The 19,903-nt window shown below is 36.8% G+C and overlaps 1 protein-coding gene across 7 annotated transcripts in view; it reads left to right on the top strand.

The window, feature by feature from the left end:
• The window catches only part of CEP112 (centrosomal protein 112), a 461,470-nt gene that overhangs the window by 51,153 nt on the left and 390,414 nt on the right, over window positions 1-19,903 (top strand). For all 7 annotated transcript variants that reach the window (XR_009400487.1, XM_059380609.1, XM_059380606.1 and 4 more), the window contains 2 exons: window positions 3,633-3,680; window positions 4,154-4,231. Coding sequence is in view for 6 of the 7 variants with exons in the window: in XM_059380609.1 (XP_059236592.1) it covers window positions 3,633-3,680; window positions 4,154-4,231 (126 nt within the window). In the remaining variant the exon portion in view is untranslated. The remainder of the gene's footprint in view (window positions 1-3,632; window positions 3,681-4,153; window positions 4,232-19,903) is intronic.

Genomic DNA, 19,903 nt, shown 5'->3' with positions numbered 1-19,903 from the left:
TGGGACTCGATTCCAGGACCCTGGGATCATGACCTGAGCTGAAGGCAGACACTTAATTGACTGAGTCACCCAGGTGTCCCTAATTATAAGTATTTAATCCATTGGAAATTTATCATATGTGGTACAAGAAGGAATCAGATCTCACTCTTTTCCACTTATTGAACACAGCTTTATTTTCTCAACAATTCACAAAGCTAGATTTTTCATGAGTCATGTTGTCATATTTATTTGAATTTCCAGTACTCTCTAGTTGATTCCATTGACTTATCTTCATTACTGTAGTTTTATTATATCTTAGTAAGTCACTTCACCTTGCTTGTTTTCTTCAGGCATGTCTTGGCTATTCTTGTCTATTTATTTATATATATCTTATAATGAGCTTATTAAGTTTTACCAAAGCCCTATTGTGATTTTGGTTTGGAAAAATTTAGTCACTAGATCAAGCTAAGGAGAATGTCATTTTTATAATATTGAGACTGTCCAAACACATGGTTTCACTATTTATTTCATTATTAGTATTTTTCAAAAAATCTGAATTATTTTCTGCACAAAGAGCTTATGTATATTTTCTTAGATTTGCTTTTAGGAATTATATGCTGTTTTGTGATTACAAATGATGTCTCTATAAAATTATTTTCTTTTCCTCAGTGACTTTTGCTAATTTACAGAAATGCAGCTGACTTTTATGTATCAGTTTGGCATCTCACAACTTCCCCAAGCTCTTACTTGGTCAGCTCCTGTTCAATGTCTTTCTGTTTTCTGTCTTTATTTGTAGTGTTCTTTACGAACTTCCTGAGATTATTTAGAAGTTATACTTGAATACATATTGTCCTGGTGGTGGAACAGAAACGTCGTCAAACGTTGACCTGCAGGAAAGTGGTCTGCGTCAAGTGGGTTGCATAAAAAACCCTAATGAATGAAAGTCCTGACACAGGGGAGGCCAAAGGAGGCCCATATTACTGTTTTCTTCTATTTCATGGCTTTGAAAAAAAGTAATTCCTACTACTGACAGGTTTTGATTTTGATTTTCTGTTTTTTATAGGAAGTTTTTATGGATGTTGGATTCTTTTTGTTGTTGTTCACGATTACTGATCTTAGATGTTTTTGAACAAGAGGTAGCCAGTGGCTGTATAGGATGGATGGCTTGGGTAACTTACTTTATTTCTTGGTTTAGGAAAGCCTTCTTCTCCGGCTCCACTGAAATTCACTTTCTTTAATAAGTTCTGCCTCTTGTGGTTGTCATTTTGACCCGTCATCCTCTGCTTCTTTGCTTCCGTCTTGTTTCTCCAGTGTTCTTTTTCGTCAGTTCCTTCTTTCTTTCCCTCCATCATGGACAAACTTCTTTCCAAGGAGCCTCTCTCTATTGCATAAGTGGTTCCTTCCTAAGAACCTTCTCTGGTTCTTTACACTTTTTCACACCCTTCTTTTGATTCTTCTGGCTCCAGCACTCTGATCCATCAGGTTTTTTGGTGCGACCCACGAAAGGTAGACCACTCTCCTTTTACAGGTCAATATTTGATGACATTTATATTCCAAAACCTAGGACCCTGAGGCACTTCCCTTTTTATTCCATGCTGTCACTCTGGTTTGGCTCAGGATCTAATTCTGCTGATCTGTTATCTTTCTTTGGTCACTTACATGTAAATCGAGGGTTTTAGTAATGTCTTCTTGTTATGTTGTAGACATCAGTGATGGGTTTTTTAATGTGCTTTCTTTGTTGATCTGTATGGGTTTCTGGAAGATGGGGAGAGAAATTTAAATTCAGACGGTTGCCATTACTTTGTAGTAATCGGTCTTCAGGCAAAAGAAAATTGTTTTGTAAATTAATCCTTATCTAGATGCTAAAATATAGTTACTCTTCAGATCTTATCTGTTGCTATAGAGGCTTTTCTGTTTTTTAAACATGAATAATCAGTTCTATTTTTAATTTCATTGCTGCTGTATTCTTTGATTAATTGGTCTGTGCATCCTTATCTTTATTATGAACTTGGGTATGGGTAGTTTATTTCTTTGATTATAAACCTATAATAAGTCATTTGAGGAGCTTTTTGAAAACATAGATTTTGGAAGAGTAGATTCTGATAATATATGTTTGACAAAATTTGTCATTTGATGCCAGTGGTGTACTTCAGGGTAAAAACCGTTCTAGGTTGAAGTCATGGTTACTGTTGTATTTATATTCTTGTACATTTTGAGGTTATCTCTGTTGTAAATTGTAACTTTAAGATGTCAGGAGATTAGAATTCCATGATAATGATTTTTTTTAAAGATCTCATTTATTTATTTGTCGCAGAGAGAGAGAGAAAGCACAAGCAGGGGAGGCAGCCAGCAGAGGGAGAAGCAGGCTCCCCGCTGAGCAGGGAGACTGATGTGGGACTCGATCCTAGGACCCTGGGATCATGACCTGAGCTGAATGCAGATGCTTAACTGACTGAGCCATCCAGGCATCCCTTTGATAATGACTTTTAATTATCACTTCACTTGTGAACAAAATAGTTGGGGTAATAATCGGTGTTTCTAGTTTATCATACAGTATATTCATTCAATAAATACTTCCTTGAAAGGCTACTACAGATTAGGTATTGTGCTAGTTACCAGGAATACAAAACTGAGACATGATTATCTTTGCACTTGTTGTGCATAAAGACTGATAAACACTTAGAATGTGCAGTGAGAGACACATAGGATACTTGAGGAGCTCGGTTAGAGGGAGGGATCAGGTCCATTGTGCCCCTTCCTCCCTCTTCCCTCCTTCCATCCTTTCTTCTTAATGCGTATTTATTGGCACCCATCACCTGCCTGGCCCTTTGGTGGATGCTAGGGATAGATGGGTGGTGACGGTCATAGTCTGTTTTCAGAGTTTGCACTCTTTTACAGAAGACAGATGTTTGATTGTAGAAGGGTACTCTCTGAGTAGGAGGAACTTAATTAAATTTCTTGGGGAAGAGTCTTGATTAAGTGAACCATAGGATGAAGTTGGGAGAATGAGTTCATAGGTTGCAAAGACTCAGATTTGAGAGAGAAGGTAGTGCTTTTCAAGGTAAGGCAAGTCGTTTAGTGTCCGTGGAATACAGGGTGTACTGAGGGGGTACATGAGCCTGAAAGGCAGATACAGGAGGAGTCCCAAAGGAATTCTCTACTCTGGTAAATATTCTGGAGGTGAATGTCAGGATTCATGCTCTGAACCTGCCTGGCTGTATAGTAATGAAATGGAGACCTTAAAGCTGATTAGGTAGGGGTTAGAGGGGCACAGAGTGGTGCCTAGAGGTGGAGAGGCACAGGAAGACTACCATACTTCAGTAATGTAAGTCAGCCAGGGTCCTGGGGGTATAAAACGTGTTGGGAGGAGTAGTGGAAACGAAGCTGGGTGGTTAGGCTGTAAGAGGGTCATGAAGGTGCATTTCTGTCTGTAAAGGAGTCTAGGTTTTATTTTTATTTGTCTGTGGGCTACCAAAAGCGTATCATACGATACCCATCCTAAAACACAAACTAAATATTAAGATACATAGAAAACATTTTGTATAGCAGCTTAATTCTATATTTTATCAAATAATAATTAAAATGCAAAAATTAAAACTCAAAAATATAATTAATAATTAACACAATTATTAATTTCTATCTCAAATTTTCAGATAGAAAATCCTCGATACCTGAGACAGAAGCCAATCCCAGTTTCTCTGGTAGGTGGGAATGTCATTGGCCTTTTCTATGGACAGATTTTTTTTTTTAAGACCTTATTTATTCATTGAAGGAGAGTGAGTGAGAAAGAGAGTGCATGCACAAGTGTGGGGAGGGGCAGAGGGAGAGAGAATCCCAAGCGGACTCCACAATGAGCATGGAGCCCCAGGACCCTGAGATCATGAACCTGGGCTGAAATCAAGAGTCAGGTGCTCAACCCACTGAGCCACCTAGGCGCCCCCTATGGACAGGTACTTTTAAATAAAGTAATTGTTAGGTCATTTACGGAAAAGAACAAAGGTCTACATTATGAAGCATAATAGTCTTATGAATCCTATCACTTGCGAGTTAATAAATCGCCTTTTTCTCCTATGTCAGTATTATTTTGGTGTGAACTTCAGGCAATTTAGTTTCCTTTTTGGTTAATGATAAGGCAGGCCAAAAAAGTATTGAATAACTCTTACTCACTCAACAGATGACTCCCAAATTCAGTCTGAGAAAATCCAGCAGTTTCCACGATGATCATCTCTTCTCTCGAATGCATGAGAAGGAGGTAGGATTGAAGTATTTCTGAGTATCAAATAATGAACACAGTTTTTGTATTTTTTATCATATGAGTTTTCAGGTCTGAATAATTATGCGTGGGAGGGAGAGGTTGTCTTTGGTACAAATGTAAAATAATGATACAGGGTAGGCAAGTCTTGTTTTTCTGGGTTTTGTGTGTGTGTGTGTGTGTGTGTGTGTGTACATCTCCCACTTTCTGCGAGTGCTGAGGGGACTGTCTCCTGACCATCCATTCCTGCGTGTCAGGGCCTGGGGAGAGGACAGGTTTCAGAAGCGGTGTCTTTGACCTCAGGGAATCCCTCCAGCCTGCCTTTATCTCAACCTGATTTTAATGTAACTTTCTAGTTTTGCTATTCTTACTGTTTCTACTATTTAAATTGATCTGCAGAATTAAGCTATGCTATGGTTGATATATAACATAATATACTGTCTTTTTTGGTCATTGGAAAATAGAATTATCCAAGAAGCAGTATTGTTTATTGGTTGAAAGTATAAACTATGGAGTCAAGAATACTTGGATTTAAGTCCTACTTATTTGCTGTGTGAAAACGGGCAGATACTTGCCCTCTCTGAGACCCAGTTTCCTTGTCTAATTTGGGAGACACCTGCTTTACAGGATTAGTATGAAGATTTTATGGTCTGTGAGTACCTGTACGCTTCACATATAGTAGACATGAAATGAAGGTTAATTTGCTTTATGATTTTCTTTTTAAAATTTCTTTTCTAGGAAATCTGAAAATCATCATTATTTTTATTTTTGCTTATGACACTAGTAAAACACTTTGGTCATCTGTGTGGTGTGATAGAAGACTGTCAGATTAGGAACCTGAAAAACTATGTCCTTAATTTGTCTTACCATTCTGTAGTCATATTAGCCAGGGAAGTCAAGAATATTAGATTAGTTTTTGCTTAAATAGAGGGTAATTATTGATTTCACAGGGTCATTACCAAAATTAATGAGAATAAGGAGTATGTATGGAACTTGTAAATTATAGTTTAAATGTACAAATATGAAAGATGTTATTGGACTTAATGTTTCTAATAAATTTAATTAAATAATTTTATTTTTCATTATTTTTTTCTTTCATTTTAATGAGGATGCTTCTAAGAATTTCTAAACTTTAATTTCAGTTTGGTGATTTTCAACATGAAAGGGTTTTCTCATCACCCTATTTATAAAATATCACAAAGGACATTGATTTTTTTTGCTTAGATATTCCAAACAATAGCGTGAGCATATAATTTGTTTTTTGTTGATAATGGAAGAGGAAAGGCAGTTTTTTCTTTTAACTTTAAATCTGGTGGAATTATTGCTGCTGATCTCAATACTATTTGTCATGAATTTCGTGGTTCCAGTTTAAGGCATGTGGGGTTTTGTTTCTTGGTGCAATCTTAGTGTTTAAAAAAACTGTTGAAATAAAAAACAACTACATTTTAAAAAGCCTTTGAGGAAAATACTTCTCTATATAGACACATCTTTTGAGCTCTTATTTTGAATTTCTTTCTTTTCTGAATTGTCACTAATTGTTTTTACGAGTCATTCCAAGTCATTCCCAACCACTTTTCTTTTTACTTTTGTTTTGTACTAATTCTTAGTGTTGAGGCTGCTTACCATAGAATAATTAAAATAATTGAAAGGAAGTACTGGCTTTTTGAATCTTTTGGGGGTCTTTGATGAGTTAATATCTTTATTCTTTATGATGACACCTTGGGTCAGGCATGAACATACCAGTGCGACCCACATATGTGTTGAGTGAGAGAAAAAAGCGTTTAAAGCTATCATGTATTACATCAGAAATTCATTTTTAAATGTGTGTGGCTTTATTTTTTTCCACACCCTTATGTTTTTGTTTTTCTTTTTGGCATACTACAGGAATATTTTTGGCATCATTGAGAGGTTTGCATGTAAACATCAACTTACGTCATATCTTAAAATATATCCAGTGCATATATTTTGGCTAAAATAGTCCTTTGTGCAATTACATAGTTGTTTTGGACTTTCTTATGAAATTTTTGTTTATCATATTTTTCTCCATACTAAAATATTTAAAATATATGCTGAGCTACCCCCGTATGAGAATTATCTTAGTTTCATCTTTCTTTTAAAGTGCCATTTATGATTATAAAATAATTTGTGGATTTTTATTGAAGAAATTTTGGAAAATATAGTCATATGTAAAGAAGGAAGTAAAAATCGCCAATAAAACCAACTCCTAGAAATAAAAACACTGGCAAAATATTGTATTGCCTTTTAGTTTTTTCTTTATATATCCCATAAATCTAAATTCTTCCTTAGAAATTTGAGATGATACAGTATTTTTTTGTATAATTTGAGTAATTTTCATTCTGTTAAATTTTGTTCATAAGCATCTATTTTTAATGGCTGAAACATATTTCAAATTATGGAAGTATCCCCAGTTAATTTAACTTATCCTTATTGTTGGGAATAGAGATTTTTATGTACTTTCACTAATATAAATAATCCTGGGAAGAAGAGCCTTAATCTTTCTATCTTTAGGTGCATCTCTAAATATTTCCTTGGGGTATTGAATTATATCTTAAAACATGATAAAATTGAAATGATGGATTTCTGTAAGTTTAGTATCATTCATTAGCAATTTTACTTCTAGAATAAAAATTAACACTTACAAGCCCATTGAAAATTGTATGTTACTATAAGATACAAGTAAGGAATATACTACGTGCAAAAATGAGAATGAAAATAAAAAGACAAAGATAGGGGCACCTGTCGGTTAAGCATCTGCCTTCGGCTCAGATCATGATCTCAGGGTCCTAGAATTGAGGCCCGCATTGGACTTTCTGGTCATTAGGGAGTCTGCTTCTCCCTTTCACTCTCCCTCTGTGCTCTCTCTCTCTCAAATAATAAATAAAATCTTAAAAAAAAGACAAAGATAAACAGGAGCCATTTGAAGGCGGAGGAAGTAGCAATTTATATTGCCTTTGTAAATACATAAATACTAATTATATTTTGTAATACAAACATGTATTTGCAGGATAGAATTTTTTAATATTCTCATATTTGAAATAGAAAATACCAGTCATATTGTCTTATTATTTTTGTCTGTTTTCCAGAGATATTTTTCTAACTTGGATTTTTTCCTAAGTTTAAATACATAGTTATATTGTGATATGCATAGTTATCCTTTAGGATAATCTTATGTCTACTTGCTTAAGTCACTTTTATTAAATATTTACTTGTGGATATGATGATATATGGTTTTCTGTTTTGAAGTTTGGTAGAACCTTGCATGTCTGTGTAAGAAAACCCTGGTGTGTCTTTTGCATCTTCTCATCTAAAAATGCTTTTGTTGGGGCACCTGGTTGGCTCAGTGGGTTGAGCCTCTGCCTTTGGCTCAGGTCATGATCCCAGAGTCCGGGGATGGAGCCCTGTGTTGGGCTCTCTGCTCAGCGGGGAGCCTGCTTCCCTCTCTCTCTGCCTGCCTCTCTGTCTACTTGTGATCTCTGTCTGTCAGGTAAATAAATAAAATCTTAAAAAAAAAAAAATTACAAAAAAATGTTTTTGTTGGGGCACCTGGGTGGCTCAGTGGGTTAAGCCTCTGCCTTCAGCTCGGGTCATGATCTCAGGGTCCTGGGATCAAGTCCCATGTCGGGCTCTCTGCTCAGCGGGGAGCCTGCTTCCCCACCTTTCTCTGCCTGCCTCTCTTCCTACTTGTGATCTCTCTCTGTGTGTCAAATAAATAAATAAAATCTTAAAAAAAAAATCTTTAAAAATGCTTTTGTTGTTGCTGGGTGGTGTTTTAAAAATAATGAAGAGCATTGTTTAAAATGAGTTTATTTTATTTTAAAATGAAATATGAAATTAAAGATGTAATCTTCATTTTCTCAACATCTAATCCTCTTCCTTCAGAGGTAATCATAACTAAAAATTTAGTGTATATTCTCTTTAAAATTTTGTAGGAATAGCTTATTTTTCAATACAAATAATATCATAAGCATTGCTTCAGTTTGTTTTTTTTAACTTAAATATATAGTCTGATAATATTTCTATGTAGAAATTGTCTTTATTTCTTTTAAATAGTTATACTGTATTTTACTTTACTGCTATACCAGTATTATAGTAATATAGTTTCTGATTGAGCTATATAAGTTATGTATTATGCTGTAATAGTGTTTGAGGAACATCCCTGTGTATATCTTTGTGTATGATTTGCTTCTTTTTTTTGGGGTGGTGGAAGGGAAAGAGGGAGGGAGAGAATCCTCAAGTGGATTTCACAGCAAGCACGAGGCCCCATGCAGGGCTCGATTCCACCACCCTGAGATCATGAGCTGAGCTGAAATAAAAAGTTGGAGGTTTAACTACCCAGGTGTCCCTCGCATACTTATTCTTATATGATCCATTCTGTGAAATGAATTGCTCGTTCACAGGGTTGCACACTTAAATTTTTTATTGTCATCATCAGATTGCCCTTCAAATAAGATTCTGTGTGTATGGCTGCCGGTGTAGGAAGAATGGGAGAGTGATGACTAAGGGATATGAGAATTCTTTTGTGGAGTGCTAAAAATGTGCTGAAATTAGATTGTGAGTGAGGATGGTTGCCTAATTCTCGGATACAGTAAAAGCTGTTGAATTGTTACTTTAAATAGGTGAATATTATGGTGTGGGAATTATGTGTATTTCAACAAAGCTATTATTTTTTTTAAAAGATTTTATTTATTTATTTGACAGAGAGAGAGACAGTGAGAGAGGGAACACAAGCAAGGGGAGTGGGAGAGGGAGAAACAGGCTTCCCGCTGAGCAGGAAGCCGTATGTGGGGCTCTATCCTAGGACCCTGGGATCATGAGCTGAGCTGAAGGCAGAGGCTCAACCCACTGAGCCACCCAGCTATGCCCTTCATTAAAGCTATTAAAAAAGATTATGTCTGCTTATATTTGCACCAATAGTGTATGAGAAATGTCTGTTTTTCTCATTTCATCAACATTCAATTCTAAACATTTTTCATTGTTGTTGACATGAAAAATAGTATCTTGTTTTGATATTTACATTTATCAAAATGAGAATGAACATATTTTTTGTCTGTTTTAATTTTACTTTTAGGAGCTGTCTTTTCTTATAGTTTCCCATGTTTTCGTTGAATTGTCTTTATTGTGATTCCTGAGCAATTTCTTTTTCTTTTTCTTTCTTTTTTTTTTTTTTAAGGGAGTCTCAGTTCTCTTCTGATTACACCTCTTGGTATTTCCTGCTCTCTCTCTCTTTTTTTTAAAGATTTTATTTCCTCATTTGAGATAGAGCATGATGAACATGAGCACAAGTTGGGGAAGGAGCAGAGGGGGAAGGAGGCTCAATCCCAGGACTAAGCCACCCTTCCTGAGCAATTTCTATGTTAAAGAATTCCGGTCCTGGGGCGCCTGGGTGGCTGAGTCAGTTAAATGACTGCGTTTGGTTCAGGTCATGATCTCAGGGTCCTGGGATTGAATCCTGCATTGGACTCCCTGCTCAGTGGGGAGCCTACTTCTCCCTCTACCCCGCCGCCCCGTTCATGCTGTCTCTCTCTCTATTTCTCTCTCTCAAATAAATAAATAAATAAAATCTAAAAAAAAAAAAGAATTCCAGTCTGTGTCATATATCTTGCAAGCATTTTTCTCTATGTCTTTGGTTTATTTGTATTGTTTTGTTTAAAGGTTTTATTTGACAGAGAGTGAGAGATCACAAGTAGGCAGAGAGGTAGGCAGAGAGAGAGGGGGACAGCTCTCTGCTGAGCAGAGCGCATGATGCAGGGCTTGATGGGGAGCTCGATGTGGGGCTCGATCCAAGGATCCTGGGATCATAACCTGAGCTGAAGGCAGAGGCTTTAACCCACTGAGCCATCTAGGCACTCCTGGTTTTTGTTTTTTTTTTTTTTTTTTTTAATGCAAGTTTTCTCTTAAAAGCTGGATCTATCAGTCTTTTCTCTATGGCTTTTGGTTTTTGTATCATACCTAGAAAAACACTTTTTGTTTTAAGATTATGAAAAAAATTAACTCATGTTTTTGCTTCTCCTTAAATCTTATTTTTGTATTTAAATTTCAGATCTATTTCAGAGGCTTTTGTCCTGAGTAGTGATGATAATGTAGGGCTGTCAATTTTAAGGTCTACAATAAAAAATTAGGAGGTTTTAATGTTTAAGTTAAAGAAGGCAGGTAGTATATAGAGAATTGATTGATATGAAATTTTATACATATTACAGAGTTCATCTGTGTCATGAAGCATTCAATGAAGGACTTGATTCTGTTTAAACTTTAGAGAGTCCTGAAATAGTTAATTAGTCTTAAGAAATAAAACTTTAAAAAAATACAACTTTCATTTTAAATTTATAATTGTGTGGTAAATACCATGGATGTTGCATGAGTAATATTTGCAGTATTATTTTATTACAGTTAAAAACTGATAGTTTTTTTTGTGCTTAAAAATATGTATACCCATAAGCTATTTAAAAATGTTCTTTTACAAAAATGTTCTTTTAAATTTCCAATTAATTTTGGGCATTACGGGAAAACATGTTCAGAGACAGTGATCCTTATTTTAACTTTAGCCTATCATTCACAAACTCACTTGAACTTGTTTGCCTTTGTAATTGCGAACACATTTCCTGTGATATCTACATCACAGAGTTCTGTGACAGTGAGCATCATTAAGCAGTGGGTTTTTTCTTTAGTATTCTTAAAAAAGATTTCTCACATAGATTAAGTCATTTGGAAAACCATTGTCACTGAAAATGAAGTAAGAAACAACACAACAAGGGAGATCTGTTTTCAGAGCAACCATCAGTTTTCAGAGAGCAGATGCTAGAAATTGCTCTTTTTGTGAAGTAAAATAGAAAATTTCCTTTGAACATCACCTTCACTTATATTGAACATTGTTACTTATTGTGTAAAAAGGGATGTTGCTTCCTTCTCACATGTGATGCCGATTAGGCATTTTTACCTTTGTGAATCTGCTAATGAAATATAGAATTTAAATAAATACAAGATAGCAAAATTTACACTATTGACCTAATAAATGAAAAAATTGATATTTTCAAACATTTCATATGAATATAAATTCAGATTCACACAGTCTCACAAAATATAATAGTCATACAAAGGAATACCATTGTAAAAAACACCCAGGCAAGGAATTAGATCGTTGCTAATATTCCAGAAGCCTGCTGTCTGACCCTTCCCAAACATATTGTTTCCATCTTCTTTCGCAGTAACTACTGGGGCACCTGGGTGGCTCAGGAGGGTAAGTGGCCAACTCTTGATTTCAGCTCAGGACATGCTCTTGGAGTCCTAGGATCGAGTCCTGCATCCAGCTTGGTGCTCAATGAGGAGTCTGCTTAAGGATTCTCTCTCTCCTTCTCCCTATGGCCTTCCCCCTACTCACATGTGGGCTCTTTCTCTCTAATAAATAAAGAAGTCTTTAAAAAGAGCAGCTACTATCCTGATTTTGATTTTTCTGATGATAATTTACCTCCTTTGTTTTTAAAGTTGATCTTACCACCAATGCCAGCCTCCTTAAAAGTGAAAATATTTTTATTTTAGTAGGTTTTAAATTTCATGTAAATAGTATGAGACTTTATATATATATATTTTTTTAAGATTTTACTTATTTATTTGACAGAGATCACAAGTAGGCAGAGAGGTAGGCAGAGAGAGAGGCAGAGAGCCTGATGCAGAGCTTGATCCCAGGACCCTAGGATCATGACCTGAGCTGAAGGCAGAGGCTTTAACCCTCTGAGCCACCCAGGCGCCCCTAGACTTTATATATTCTATCACTTCTTTTGTTCAGTAGTAGATTGGTGAATCTGCCATTATCATCGCTGTTATGCCATCTAGATTTCTATTAAATGACTCGGCCACTTTTCCTCTCCATTTTATGGATGAGTCTATTCTAATTTTTGGCTTTTACAAACAGTAATTGTATGGACAATCTTGTACATGTGTCCTGACAAATGTGTGAGAGTTTCTCTGGGTAGCAGAGCACTTCTCAAAGTGCTGTCCATGAGCCCGCAAGACTCTTTTATGAGGTCTGTGAGGTCAAAACTTGTAATGATATTTAAATGTTATGTAATGGTATTTAATGTTTTTGTAACAATATTTTGTAATGATACTTAAATGTTATTTATCTTTTTACCATGTTGACGATGGTGCAGATGCAATGCTGGGTGAACCTGTATGTTGGCCCAAATCAAGGCAGTGGCACCACATTGTTCTTTTGGTGGTTCTGTTCTGCAGGGCCACACGGTCACAGGGGAAAAGAAATGAACAATTTTACTTAGGAATGTTTCTGATGAAACAAGCCATGAAACTCTTTATTTTATTAAATCAGATATGCATTCTTTTTGATCCCGAGCGAAGGAATGGAGCTTTGCAAAGAGAACTTAACGTTGCATACTGAAGGATGAAGGCTGCCCAGAGGAAACACGCTTGTGTGACTCTGTGAGCGAGGAGCTGTTGCTGTTTCTGCAGAAGATTGTTTTTATTTGAAAGAATGACTGACGAACAGTGGTCATTCAGACTTGGATATCTGGCTGACATTCTCTGAAAAACGAACAAAATGAACCTGTCTCATTGTGAGCTTGAGAGCTTTCTAAGACTAAGACTTTTACTAAGACTTTTCTGATGAGAATGAGCATTGATATTAACCAATGTGAAGTTTCGGTATTGTACTACAAAATTTTCCATATTTGGAAATCTACATAACTCATTGAACTGATGTTTTCCAAATGAGTAATCCATGCTGTCCTGACATCACACAGGTTAAAAAGTCCATTCCACGTTCAGGGTAGACAGAACTTACTGTGACAGAGCATGACAAGTTTCAGATTCCACAGCGCAAGTAACTTTAAAAATCTAATACTTGTGAGAGGCAATCCACAATTATCTGAAAAGGGTGCTAAAATGCTTTTTCCCTTTCAAACTACATATTTATGTAAGGAAGTATTTAAGGAAGAATGAATTCCAGTATTATACATATTCTTTGAGCTAGTAGAGGAGGAGGGAATACTTCTCAATTCATTTTATGAGATAGACCTGACACCAAAACCGGAAGAGAAAAAAATTAAATATCAGTAAAAATAAAAACTTAATAACAAAATTTATTATCAATACACTGAGAAAAGATTTTTAGTTAATAAATGACGCTGGTACAATCTTTCATTTACCTGGAAGAAAATAAAATTAGATCATCGTCCTTTAAAAACAAAAAGAAACAAAAACAAATTCTGGATGTACTGAACAATCTGTAAAGGCCCAAACAAAAAGCCTCAAGACAACAGAAATCTTGCAAATAAAATAAAACTCTAGGAACCAGAAGATCTTTCTGACCTAAAACTTTTCCAAACCCAGGACATATAAAATAAATGATAGCAGTATTTGATTCAAGTGAAATAAAAGGCTTTGTGTAGTAAAAAAAAAAAAAAAATAACAACAAACAAGATCAGTAGAAATATAATAGATTTGGGGATAATATTTAGGACAGGCTATGTGTTAACGCGTATAGCACACTAGGAGGTCCTACTGACCGACAGACAGAAATTTGGATCAAAATTGTGACAGGACATTTTCCAGAACAGATTCTTACAGACTCAGAATGTGTGAAAAGGGGCTAAGAGTAGTTTTCAGGGGAATCCAAGTCAGAGTAGTAAAGAGGTAATCACTCTTTTGGGAGAAAGAGAAATTTACTTTACTTTTATTTTATTTTATATTTCTTATATTTTATTTTATTCTATTTATTTTATTTTATTTTATTTATTTTTTTTTTTTTGCCATAGGGGAAGAGACATTTATTCTGCCCTGTAAGCACCTGAATTTACCTTTACCAGAGGGCAAAATCTAGTAACATGTATCCACCATGGACTCATCCACCTGTCTTCTGAGAATCTATAGCCACCCAAGCCCTGGTGTGTAGGACACATGTATGAGAATTATTTTGTGGTGGTGTTTGGATTAGAAAAATCCTGAAAGTAAGGTGAATTTGCATTAAGGGAACAAATTTTGTTTCCATTAGGGAATAGGTGGTAATAATGTAAAGGAATGAATAGAATCTACAGCAGGTTTTTTTTTTTTTTTTGCTTTTTTTGTTGTTGTTGTTGTTGTTGTTGTTGTTTTTAAGATTTTATTTATTTGTTTGACAGACAGAGATCACAAGTGGGCAGAGAGGCAGGCAGAGGGGGCGGGGGAAACAGGCTCCCCACGGAGCAGAGAGCCTGACTCGGGGCTGGATCCCAGGATGCCAGGACCATGACCTGAGCTGAAGGCAGAGGCTTCAACCCACTGAGCCACCCAGGCACCCCTACAGGAGGTGTTTTAAGAGGGATTTCCATGAGATGTGCAGAGAAAAGTGAGATGCAGAAAAAATATATTTGTGTAAAACATTCATAATAAAACAATATGTACTGCTGAAGGTATAGTGGTTTAAAGAAGGGAATTTGGTTTAACTCACACTTAACAGCCCAGGGTATGTAGGGAGTGCTTTGCTCTGTGACATCATCGGGGACCCAGGCTCCTGGGGTAGCTCTGCCATCTTCAGTGTGTGACTGCGGTCTCTGGGTCTAAGGGGGTGGTTGCTTGCTGGTACCTTCTCTTTTAAGAGTCATCCCTCAGAAAGAAAGAGAGTGCGAAAAGAAAGCCACCTTATTTTAGATATCCAGTCAAAGTTGCCTGCAGCATTTCTGTCCCAGTACCGCCCTCAACCATGGCTAGTCACGTGGTCACTTGCAGCCTCTGGTGGTACAGCCCAGCCCAAATTTGGTGGTGGAGGGGACTCAAAGAAAGGAAAGGAAGACAGATATCTGAGGACACTGGCAGTCTGTGCTACAAAACCCCTTCCTGGGGTATGCCTGTGTATGTTTGTATGTGAGCTGTGAACATGGCAGGAGATATGCAGATGTACTAGGTTGTTATTAAGGGATACATCATGCGGGTATTAACACTTCAGAAGGACATGGGGAGGAGAGGGAGAGAGTCAAATAAAAAGTGAACACCAAAGAGTGCAGAGAAGCTAAACAAAAATTAAAAAAAAAAAAAAACTCAGTATAGAATAGGATTGGGATTATGTTTGTGTTGCATGTAAATTATGTTTGTGTATGATACATAGCAAAATATAAAAATTAGAAGAAAAATACCAGTATGCACTGTGTATGTTTAAATACCACTTCTTCTCTGACTGTAAAGAGTTCTGAGGAGACTAGAAATGACTTCGGAGAATGCCGTCCATCTCTAAGCCCCATGGATAAGGTAGCAAGAGAGATAGATGCATTGTTCTTTGTGCTGTGTTTAGAAATAAGCACAGTGAGTAACAGTTGGCATTATGGAATACTACAAGTGAACATTTTGAGAGTAGGGGGGTACACTGGAGATGTTAATCAGGAAAAATCTTAATTATCAACACATGATGATATCTATCCCCTGACTAGTATAACAATTCTCTAAAAAATGGTTGTAACAATTAGGCATCTGAGTTAGTACAGTGATGATTATTTTAGAAACAACGTCTTCTGCAATTTGCTGCGGTGATTGTCGAGATGTAGAAAGTGGGAGGAAGCAAACACACCATGCGGTTGTGTGGCTTTGGAAATTGCTGGGCCGTGCACATGGGTGACATCAGCAGTGTTTTTGAGCTTTTCTGCCTTACAGTTGACTTACTGTGTAGTCGCAGTAAATAAAGGCAGCCAATATTTCCAAGTATGACATTTTCTGCTTCATGGAAAACTCGTAGTTTGTCGAGTTTTTCTCTGCATCAGAATAAATCTTTCTCTTTTTGCATATTTTATTCTTTTTGATATGATTGTGGTAGTTGATCAACATTAAAGCTTTGAAATGACATTAAAAGGAGTTCGTTGGTATTTTAAAATATGTAGCTGATACCTGCTTAAATAACTTCAATACATTTTTTCCTTACAAATTCATTAATAGTTATTATGCCATTTTATTTTGGTATTGTATGGATTTCAGTATCAAATGTTAAAGTTTGCACCTGCAAAACTGCTAATCATAAAAATACCGTTCTGAATAAGAAATTTGCTCTTTTGTAAGAGTCAGTGTTGAATGCCTGAGTGAATAGACTGGTAAATATTCCTTGTTTTCTTTAGAAAAAAAAAAAAAACCCAACACTGGGGGTAGGAGAAGAATAAATGAAACAAGATGGGATCAGGAGGAAGACGAACCATAAGAGACTCTTAATCTTACAAAACAAACTGAGGGTTGCTGGGGGGAGAGGGTAGGGAGAAGGGGGTGGGGTTATGGACATTGGGGAAGGTATGTGCTATGGGGAGTGCTGTGAAGTGTGTAAAACTGGCAATTCACAGACCTGTACCCCTGGGGCTAATAATACATTATATATTAATTTAAAAAATTAAAAAATAAAAAAAATACAAACAGCAACAACAAACTAACCCTTGATTCAAGGCTCGTGAGTATTTAGTTAAATAAAATGACAATGGTAATTGTCCTAAAACTTAACTAGTTATACTGTAAGTGGGATATTTTTAAACCCAAGGAAATTCTCTAATCCCAAGTGAGTACCTTCATCAGTTTTATTCACTTGGAAAGAATGTCCAACGTCAGAGCTATTCTTTGAAGCACATACTACAGAGAAAATTAAGCCAAATGGACTTTCTAAATAAAATTTCGTAAGGTCTAAGTACAAATTTTAAGAAATTCTCTTAAAAATAGCCTGGAGGCATGTCCTGTAGAGAGGGTGGCGATCCATTTTCAGATCCTTTGCTTTGGCAGTAGGTTGTCCGTGGAATGTCTTGTCACACATGCCTCGTGTTCCCGTGGCATCGTCTCATTCTCTTGGTGGCTGTATGCTTCTTTTTCTAGGAGCGGGTGGTTTAGCCCTGAGGTGGTGGTTCAAGTAATTGATTGGAACTTCCGGTCCTTTTGCGCAGGGACTTGGTCAGAGGAGGTAAAGCTCTCCTCTTTCCACTTACCCCAACTGATTCTTTGAAGATATTTTTGAAGGGGCAAATGTCTTAGACAGGTATGTTGGTTTCAAACCTAACTCCTTTTACATCAGAGAATCGATAGATGAAAACACGTTGAACAATAGCTGATCTTAGAAATAGCATAAAAGTCCTCGAGTTTCTTATGCATTGCTTTCAGCAGGGCTTCTTTGCCAAGTCTCCTTAATGGCTCTGTCTTCTTACTTGACATCAAAACTTCTATAATTTAGGCTCAGTTTTTCATTTGTCTAAATTTTAAAACTTAACTTTAACATATTCATACTTGTGTACTTATATGTCTGCATAAGTATTGTGCACAAAGAATACAAATGGGACTACAAAGTTTAATTATTTTATTCAGCAAATGTGATGAGAAAAGCCCCTAAAACTTATTTTTCAGGTCCAGGAAAGAAGGAAAGAAAGTACAGTGCAAACCAACTGTGGGCCATGTTGAATACAAAGTGTTACAAGGGATACTGAGGAAGGAAAAGTTGCTGTTTTCTGGGAAGCCTGAGGAAGCTTTCATGGAGGGAATGACATTTGAGCCATGAGATGTGAAAAGGCAAAGAAGACATGAAGCAGGAAGCCAGAGTGTGTGTTTAGCTGCAGCTTGTAGACCTCCTGGCTGATGGTACAGGGAAAAGAAAAGAAGAGGGGGTGTGGTGAAGTGACACATGTATGTTGTTGCCAAGTCAAGGCCCAGGGAGCTACTGAAGTTTCCACCTGGCCTTGAATATCGTGACTTGGGGATGTTAAGGGTCAGGAGGAGTAAAGATAAGGAGTTGTTTATATGGAGTGACTATTATTTTGTATCAAATGTTGAATTGTACTAGAACAACCAACAGGAGTTAGCTAGGAGGTGGTAGAAAATAGGAAAGATCTGAGTCCTGGAGATGGAAGGTTGGGACTCACCTGCATGGGAGATTAGAGCTCAATCCAGATAAAAATCCCCAAAGGCAGAACGTGTACAGGAATATACTTGTCAGGATATAAAATCAATGCACAGAAATCAGTTGCATTTCTATATACCAACAACAAGACAGAAGAAAGAGAAATTAAGGAGTCAATCCCATTTATAATTGCACCCCAAACCATGAGATACCTAGGAATAAACCTAACCAAAGAGACAAAGAATCTATACTCAGAAAACTATAAAGTGCTCATGAAAGAAATTGAGGAAGACACAAAGAAATGGAAAAATGTTCCATGCTCATGGATTGGAAGAACAAATATTGTGAAAATGTCTATGCTACCTGAAGCAATGTATATGTTTAATGCAACCCCTATCAAAATACAATCAATTTTTTTTAAAGAAATGGAACAAATAATCCCAAGATTTATATGGAACCAGAAAAGACCTCGAATAGTCAGAGGAATGTTGAAAAAGACAGCCAAAGTTGGTGGCATCACAATTCCACACTTCAAGCTCTACTACAAAGCTGTCATCATCAAGACAGTATGGTACTGGGGCACCTGGGTGGCTCAGTGGGTTAAGCCTCTGCTTTTAGCTCAGGTCATGACCTCATGGAATAGAGCCCCACATCAGGCTGTCCTCAACAGGGAGCCTGCTTCCCCCCACCCCCCAACGCCTGCCTCTCTGCCTACTTGTGATCTCTGTCAAAAAAAAAAAAAAAAAGACAGTATGGTACTGGCATGAAAACAGACACATAGATCAATGGAACAGAATAGAGAGCCCAGAAATAGACCCTCAACTGTATGGTCAACTAATCTTTGACAAAGCAGGAAAGAATGTCCAATGGAGAAAAGACAGTCTCTTCAACAAATGGTGTTGGGAAAATTGGACAGCCACATGCAGAAAAATGAAACTGGACCATTTCCTTATACCACACACAAAAATAGACTCAAAATGCATGAAAGACCTCCATGTGAGAAAGTAATCCATCAAAATCCTTGAGGAGAACACAGGCAGCAACCTCTTTGACTTCAGCCACAGCGACTTCTTCCTAGAAACATCGCCAAAGGCAAGGAAGCAAGGCCAAAAATGAACTATTGGGACTTCATCAAGATCAAAAGCTTTTACACAGCAAAGGAAACAGTTAACAAAACCAAAAGACAACTGACAGAATGGAAGAAGATATTTGCAAGCAACATATCAGATAAAGGGCTAGTATCCAAAATCTATAAAGAACTTACCAAACTCATCATCCAAAGAACAAATACTCCAATCAAGAAATGGGTAGAGGACACAAACAGACATTTCTGCAGAGAAGACATCCAGATGGCCAACAGACACATGAAAAAGTGCTCCACATCACTTGGCATCAGGGAAATACAAATCCAACCACAGTGAGATACCACCTCACACCAGTCAGAATGACTAAAATTAACAAGTCAGGAAATGACAGATGCTGGTGAGGATGTAGAGAAAGGGGAACCCTCTACACTGTTGGTGGGAATGCAAGCTGGTGCAGCCACTTTGGAAAACAGCATGGAGGTTCCTCAGAAAGTTGAAAATAGAGCTACCGTTCGACCCAGCCATCACAATACTGGGTACTTACCCTAAAGATACAAATGTAGTGATCTGAAGGGGCACGTGCACCTTAATGTTGATAGCAGCAATGTCCACACTAGCCAAACTATGGAAGGAACCTAAGTGTCCATTGACAGATGAAGGGATAAAGAAGATGTGGTATATCTACAATGGAATACTATGCAGCCATCAAAAGAAATGAAATCTTGCCATTTTTGATGA

The sequence above is a fragment of the Mustela nigripes genome, chromosome 16 (genome assembly GCF_022355385.1).
Source record: "Mustela nigripes isolate SB6536 chromosome 16, MUSNIG.SB6536, whole genome shotgun sequence".
Classification (NCBI taxonomy): Eukaryota; Metazoa; Chordata; class Mammalia; order Carnivora; family Mustelidae; genus Mustela; species Mustela nigripes.
Note: the sequence above shows the minus strand (reverse complement) of the source record. Positions and strands in the feature narration are given on the sequence as shown.